Source organism: Homarus americanus, unplaced genomic scaffold, assembly GCF_018991925.1.
Source record: "Homarus americanus isolate GMGI-L3 unplaced genomic scaffold, GMGI_Hamer_2.0 scaffold48393, whole genome shotgun sequence".
Lineage (NCBI taxonomy): Eukaryota > Metazoa > Arthropoda > Malacostraca > Decapoda > Nephropidae > Homarus > Homarus americanus.
This window is the reverse complement of record NW_024720684.1, coordinates 254,984-263,177: the sequence shown is the minus strand read 5'-3', so window position 1 is coordinate 263,177 and position 8,194 is coordinate 254,984. Positions and strand designations below refer to the sequence as shown.

General features: G+C 40.2%; 1 protein-coding gene across 1 annotated transcript; it reads right to left on the bottom strand.

Moving 5' to 3' along the window:
• Window positions 1–586: 586 nt before the first annotated feature.
• LOC121860700 (ionotropic receptor 93a-like) lies at window positions 587–6,556 on the bottom strand. Its single transcript, XM_042358000.1, has 12 exons — window positions 6,410–6,556; window positions 6,068–6,217; window positions 5,570–5,712; window positions 5,321–5,414; window positions 4,909–5,061; window positions 4,637–4,784; window positions 4,322–4,473; window positions 3,872–4,023; window positions 3,269–3,581; window positions 2,561–2,719; window positions 2,208–2,351; window positions 587–1,697 (listed from the first exon to the last, which is right to left on the bottom strand). Exons 1-12 carry the CDS (start codon window positions 6,551–6,553, stop codon window positions 1,497–1,499), a joined length of 1,953 nt encoding a protein of 650 aa, XP_042213934.1. The 5' UTR covers window positions 6,554–6,556; the 3' UTR covers window positions 587–1,496.
• Between the last annotated feature and the right edge of the window lie 1,638 nt (window positions 6,557–8,194).

Genomic DNA, 8,194 nt, shown 5'->3' with positions numbered 1-8,194 from the left:
TAGTCAGATAAATATTTGGATGACTTTTCATTTAAAATACACTTGATCATCCATTTATTATGATATATCCTGCCTTTAATAAAGGCTATAGTCTCCTCAACATTATAATTTTTCTAATTTACCATATGTTTAATGTATGTTAATGAATACAATGCGGTGCTACCACTCAACATACTTGGTCACACTGAGCTTATCATACACGAGTTAGTAAAATAACCTTAAAACTTTTGATATAGACTATCCCATGCTATATGCTGTTATATTAAATTACTTACACATTACATTAGCTGAGTTACCCTGTTACCTTGACCGATTTTCCATGTTATCTTGACCGAGTTACCGTGTTATCTTGACCGATTGATAATGATTATGAAACATAATTGTAGAGTAAATTCCCCTAGCAACTATTTTTTAAAGTCATATAGACGCGTTGAACCCTGGAGAGAAATATGTAAATGACGAAGTATGCAACAATGCAGCTTATAAATAGTCAAGATAATTGTAAATGACTTTTCTAGGATTTTCAATGACTTTAGGCCACCCACTTCTCTTTAAAACTATGGAAACGCTTAAGAAACACACAATGTAATTCACATAGAGAAACTTCAGATACGATTTATTTCAGACGCTATATAAGATAAAAAAAATGTCTTTGGATACATTGATAACACATTATTATTGATATACCCGCCAATCTAAATTAATTCACTTATTACATGGAAATGAATGGTAAGCAGTGCATATCTAATTACAGTACACATATTACATACTGTACTGTATTATGTATGGGAACTATAACATATTTTTATTACTACTAAAATACATTAAATTATAGTAAACAAAATTAATATAAATTTTGGGGTAATGGTAAATGTATTATTCTTTGACTGAGTTACACTACAGGTGATATTTGATTTAAATATAAGTACTGTACATAAGCTATTTCCTAGTTGATTATTAGTATATGATGGAGAAACGATTATTAGTACTAATGATTTACACTCGTGTTACTTTTGATATACTGTAATGTGGTATATAACTGTTATGGAGAATATAATATTTTTTACTGATTTATATTACACTAGCTCTACGTGATAGTATATTGAAAAATATTTATATATACTGACACTGTTGACGATAAGCAATTTATCTCCTGAATTACATTACTGTTATATTACTTTTGTTACACCTGATTTTACAGAATAACGTAAATGTATATCAACTATATTAGTATTTTCTCTAATTATGTTACTTTTGGTTTATTTTAATATATGCGGAGTACTGTACATAATTACTCTTAATATCCCCTACTGAAGTACACTAACATTACATTACAGCGTTACATGTACACGTACAGTACCATACATACATCATAATTTTACCTCTCCACCGCTTCACTGCCCGTCAAGTAGTACCGGTATCTCTAAACTTCCTAATTTCATCTACACATCTGGTAATCTGTGTTTTTCTAAGTCTTTTAATCTCGTGGGAGGAGTTCAAGCCAGTAGCCACTCTAGCAGGAACACCAGGATAGATAGACTATATAACAGCACGAGGATGAAAAAGATTCCTTGCATGTGGTCAATACCAAGGGGGATACTTCTGGCTGTAGTCCCTCTGACCATCATGTCGTCATCATCATCTTCCTCTTCAGTGTTTCCATTGTTTCCTTTTGCCTTCTTATCTTGCCTCGCGTACTGTAATGGCACAAAGTATAAACTGTACTTAATGAGATATGTATAAAACAGTGTGTGTGTGTGTGTGTGTGTGTGTGTGTGTGTGTGTGTGTGTGTGTGATTGAAATCGAGAGTAGATGAAAATATATTCATCCACCGTTACTTCTCTACAAGGCCCCAAACCTGGCTTACTTCTATAGCATCACACAAGCCAGCATCAACACGTCCTTTCCCACAGAATGTTTCGACGTCATGATCTCCACTCATTCATACATACTGCTGCTTCCTGACCGTCCCCTCCCCCACATTTCTTTCAGTACGTTTTCCCTCCTTCCTTCTATTTACTTCTTGGTCTCCCCTCTTGCCTCCTATCAACTCATTTTCGTTAAGCTCGAATGTTCAACTGTGTACATGAGGGATCAGCCATCCATCTAGGAGAATGTAAACAAACATCACGTCCGTTTTGTAATGCTGTTGCGGCACCTCTTTATTCAGTTCCTAACCTCATGGTGAAGAGAGAGACATACTGACCTCAAGAGCGAGGTTGAGAGAATCCAGGAACCATCGCCTCACTAGCCCAGCCTCCACTATCCAGTTCAAAACCATATTGAACTTACGCTCCAAAACGGATTGTTTCTCCAAGCCCAGGGCGATGCTGTGGTCAGAGAAGCACTCCTGTTGAGAGAGGAGACACTCTGTCATTGTCTTAAGACGGCCCTGTGTGTTTCATTTGGGGAGAGAGAGAGAGAGAGAGAGAGAGAGAGAGAGTCCTCCCAATATAATTCTCGCTTCACCTAGCCCACCATGTTTCCCTAGCCTCTGAATGACTACCTTCTATCCTCTCTTACGCCCCCTACCCCTTGCTACCTACCAGAACCACTCACCTTCATGATCCTGATGGAGGGGCGGCCGTGGGTGGTGTAGCGGGTGGCAATGACATACTCCTGAAAGGCTAGTCCCTGGATGCTCACACCCTTCCCCTGCTGGACGGTGCTGTGGGTCTTGTCCATGTCATACTCCGCCCTGTAGTTTTTGGCCAGCTCCTGTAACATCAAGAGTAACATGTAACAATATGTCTACTACTTTGGGCGGTCAATTTGTCATATGGATAAACAGATTCTATAAACATTGCAACTAAGGATTATTACTCGTGAGAGCTTATGCTGATATCAGTAAACCTACACGTCAAGTTTGGTCTGGGTGTGACCATTAGTTGTTACGATGCCTTGCTGACGAGGCTCCCATCCTAGATAATAAGATCCACATTCAGTAAGGATGATAAATGTGACGAACGACGGAAGGTAAATAGAACTCAACGCTACAAACACGATTAGGTTATCTTGCAGGGACTGAAAAAGTTTGCTGCCTGATGCACAAAACTGTTAAGCTCAAACGTCTTGTGAAAGTGCTACAGAAATAAAAGCAAACGCTTCTCTCCCATCCTTCCCTTTTTCTTCTTCTCCATCCTCTTCCTCCTACACTCTTGTCCTTCTGCTAGTCTCTATATCTGGCGTCCAGATTCCCACGACACCTCAGCTTCACGCCCTGCTCACCTCAACACACAAGCAGATAAAAAATACCCGGAGACTCACCTGGACATAGAAATTCTTGGTATTCACCATGACACTCTTAAAAAAGTTGCCATTACTCAAGACAGGCAGCTTCGATATGTAGAGTTCCCTCAGGGTCTCCATCCCGGTGGGTTCTCGGGTCACAGTGAGGAATGCCGTCAGGTTGGAGCTGTAGCCTGTGGTGATGATGATCACGTACAGCCACAAGAACAGCACGAATACCTGAGTCGACGTCCGGACGGGGGTGTGGGACTGGGACACGCGGAAGTGCATACCCAACACGTAGAGTCCACTGTATGGCAGAGTCTTGAAGGTATCTAGTTCGCCAAGGTTTCTGTGTTGAAAGATCCAGTTCATAATGTAATTCCAAACACTTTATGAAATTGGACCACAGGTAATAGAGATGCAGTTTCCTAAACCTTTTGTAATGAGTGATTGAGTCATGTAGTCGTTAAATAGTGATAAGCACAAGTAACTGGGCCTGAGAGAATCTTTATTGCATGTCGGAGGTGTACAACCCGCTGTAATGTCTGGAGGTTTTCCAATTCCCAGTTAATTTTGTAGTGAGTACAGGTCATACTGATAGAGTAGACTGGAGGCTGGTTATCTCACACACACACACACCTGTCAAGAAGAACCCTGGTCAGAAGATAGAGGAAGAGAGAGGTGGTGAGGAGGCCACCAAGGAGAGCCATCCAGGTCACCATCTGGTAGGGCAGGGCCAGGGACAGCCACCTGGGTAGAGGCGGCTCCACCCGGGTAATGAAGCAACTCCTCTGGAAAATAAAATAAATCAGTTACAAAAATAAGTACACATTATCTGAATACATTACAGTGTTTAGTCAACCCAATGTCCAACCTTCCTGACCTGACTGATCGGGTGAGTAAAGGTGAAAGCCCCTTGATGAATAAAGAAAAAATTTCCTTAAATTAATAGAAGTAAAATCTCTTTGACTATAGGATTATCTCATAAAATTAAAAAAAAATAATGAACATCGAAATATTCCATATAAATTAGATACAAGAATTTCCCTTAAATACTGGAGAAACGTGACACTTGCCCAAACCCCTTACATCAGTATCAAAAGGAGCGCTGAAGTCCATAAAGTCCATACGGTCAATGGTGATGAAAACATTGGTGATGCCGATGTCTGCCAACCCGTTCATAAACAGACCCACCATACCATTCCAGCTGCCGTTGGGGAATCGAACACCCCACAACTCGTCTGAAACAAGTAACGACGTTAAAACAAGGAATCTTAGTAAATGTTTTGAGATTCACATAACCTCTAACATGCACGAGAATATATGGGGTATATATACACCATGGAAGCTAGTTACATCTGCAGCAGAATACCTGAGTGTTATACAGAGGCTTCCGTCACCTACCTGAAGGAGGTTCAACATGTTGCATGGTGAAGTTGAAAAAGATGGACAGCGCCCTCACCACCTCCACGTCCCAGCCGTACAAGTGGACGATGGAGCCGTCAGGACCCCGTCGATAACACACACTTGGAGGAAATTCAAACGCCACCATCTGAAGGGGACGCAGACGGTGTAATACTTCAATACTTCAACTACTTACGACTTAATGGTGCAGTCGGCAACATATCTATCTATTTACGATCTTGTGTACTGTTGAGTGACGCAGTGAAAAATACCCTTAATGGGGCGCCGCCAAAGTCGACTATTTTGTCCGGGAAGAGGTCAGTATCAGCTGTGAACCCGTATTGATGCCAAGTGTTGATGTACGCCACCTGCTCGCCCGAGAACAACTGATTTATAAACACATACCACACCCCCGTCCTGTCAGCCTGGGAGAGAAGTACAGTGCACGTTACAGCTGGTCATACACAACGGAAATACGGAAATATACAGTAGGTACTATACAAGTTAATTATTCCTTGTACCAGGTAGTTATGAAGAAATTAGATGATCAAATGAGTCCCTTATTATTACTGTATTATGATCATTATACTATTACTACAAGTATTATCATTATTAATATTGTATTATTATTATTATTATACGCATCAGAATTATCTCAATTATCTACTACTGTATGACCATCACCTTGACCAAGCCTACAATGTGCTCCATCTTCCTGCCTGCCTTAGTGAGAGTCAGTTCCTTGAGCTGGTCTTTCGTCACGCCCACCACAACCATCCTGGAAGTGACTCTTGAACTCAATAAAGTATAAATCTCCTAATAACAGCATCAACCCTGTAACAATAACAATAATAATAATAATGACAATGAATGAACGTAGTGTGTGTGTGTGTGTGTGTGTGTGTGTGTAACTATCACCCCATTATTGTTCACCTGTCATCATAGTCCCAGGTGGGCGGGGTTGCCTTGGCGAGGGTGATGAGGGGCTCTGGGTCCTGTAGAAGCAACAGGTAACCACGACACCTGGATGACCTCGTTACAAGCAGCAGGTCTGCTGGTCTTTTCACCTGCACCACCTGTTGGTAGAAGCTTTCAGGTAACCACGACACCTGGACATTACCGTCGCGTCCTAATAATAATAATAATAATAATAATAATTGAAAACTAAAAGAAATTGAGAAGTACTAAATAGATCTTCGTCACATTATTTCTCAAGAGATTTCATTTTTCTTTATCATCACTGAAAAAAGAAACTAGTGTGAAAATCAAACCAAATAACCAATCAACCAAATGTAACTAACCTAACCTAACCTAACAACTAACATAGAACTACCCATGATCGTTAGTTAAGGTCAGGATAGCGTAAGTTAGATTATGTTCGGTCAAGTGAGACCAAGACGAACAAAGGAAACTAAATATTGCTTCACCAACCTGTCGAGGGTTAGGAAGCTGCAGGAGGTGGTACATGGCGTCCTGCCAGGAGTGTGGGGCGCCACCATCAACGGCCACCACCAGGTCACACTCTAGCAGCTTCTCCTTCACCACCTTCGTCAGCAGCTGGCTCAAGGACGCCGTTTCAACCTGGAGGAGAGAGGGGGATGAGGGGGTGTTATCTGACTCATAAACACAACCACGACGGAGAAAATAGACGTACAGATAGTATTGTAACTTGAGGATATTGCTTCTGAAACTTCGTGGGTTTGTGCAGTTGTGGTCCTGTGTGTGTGTATTTATTACCCCTAGACACATTAAATCAGTGTAACATAGTATTACCATAGGCTGCGGCAGGAGGCTGGTCATGGTGTCAGTGGGTTGGACACCTGCTGGTGCTGGGAGGGCATTGGTAGTGTCACCAGTTGCACCATGAACCATCAATAGGAAAATTAACACCATTATGTTGAGTAACTTGAGGAACATGAGTGTGTCAGTCGCTGTAAAAAAAAAGACATTGTCGACATTAAAACTCTAACATATTCAATGATTGTTTATAATTTAGTTACTGAAATAAAATACTGCATGGGGAAACAAAATTGACAAAAATGAAAAATAATCTAAAACTCGTGACTTTAAATTTGCAGGTTAACTTAATTTTGATAATACAGTAGAGAACCGTCAGGATATACAGTATAATATCAAGACGATCATCCACACTCTAGTTACATATTTACAGTAAGACATGAAATTAGTTAAACTGTATCTATATTTGGCACAACTGGGGTAGGTCTACTATTTTGAGAAAGTTATTAAAGGTGGTACATTACTGTATACGCAAATATTAATACTTAACAGGCCATTTTAATCAGAGTATTTACGAAATTTGCATTAGTTTCTGTAAACATGAACGCAGTAATATCAGATCTTGTGAAATACCAAGAACTTAATGACGGAATTCTTACGTTTTAAAACACTTACCTATTGTGAAGAGAGTTCTATATTATATGCTTGATACACAGCCAACAATTAACACCAGGTGACTGTGGTAATGTTTGTCCTACAGGTGCATTTATAAACTCGTAGATGGGCGTATCCTGTGGGCGGGGACTGGAAGATGACGCGGAAAGAGCATTGGTTACCTATGACGTCACTTGAGCTATATATCAAGAGGATTTGTTTACGTACACAAGATATCGATCGTGTTTATCGGTTCAAAAATCAGACCATACCGACTATATCTACCTAAAGCAAGTCAAACTCAAGCAAATCAAACAATATAACCAAACCTAACCTAATGTAAACTAATCTGGCCAAGCCTAACTTAACCTACCTTAGCCTAAACTAACCTATTCCTACATAAACTAAATCAATTTATCCTAACCACCGAAGCTAACATAGCCTAGTCCAGCTAAGGTAACGTACATGATCTACAGTATAATATCCTAAGGTAAACCGATCTAGCGTAGTGGGCACCAGGGATAAAAAAAACTGGTTGGGGAGATATTTTACCTTATATGGTGGGATTGTGTTCAATAAGAATTTGCTTTGGTAAATGTTGTTCAGTGGGAGATTATCCTTCAGGGCAATGATGTGGTGGAATTTTTTTCGTTCTCAAACACTTCCTATAAACTATATTCCTTTTTATCAACTTAGGAAGACATTGATCGCATTTATACACACATATACACATCTGACATACACACCAGTCCATTGTGTATGCTATTTGACCAAGATGATCAGGGGAGGCACAGAGAGACTCTTACCCGAGGCGGTAGAGGTCGTGTTTACGATAACATTAGCACCCTGGGTAATGACGATTCACTAAGGGAATGTCTTAAAAGGCTAACTTAAAGGTCGTGTCATTTATTTTTCTGTGCAAATGAAGAAAAAGATTCCATTTCTCTCATACAGTGATCAGTGGTATGTGGACTTGCTTATGTTTATGGTATGGTATGGTCAAGTGACGCGCGTCCTCGAGTTGAACTGAAAGAGGACTATTTCCTTCTTTTTTCGCTTTCCTGATCTTCTTCTTCTCTTCTGTTTCATCAGCTACCGCAAAATTGAGGTACTTGTGTAGTCCTGGTACACACTGACCAGGTAGTACAGTCAATACCAGGAGTCTCT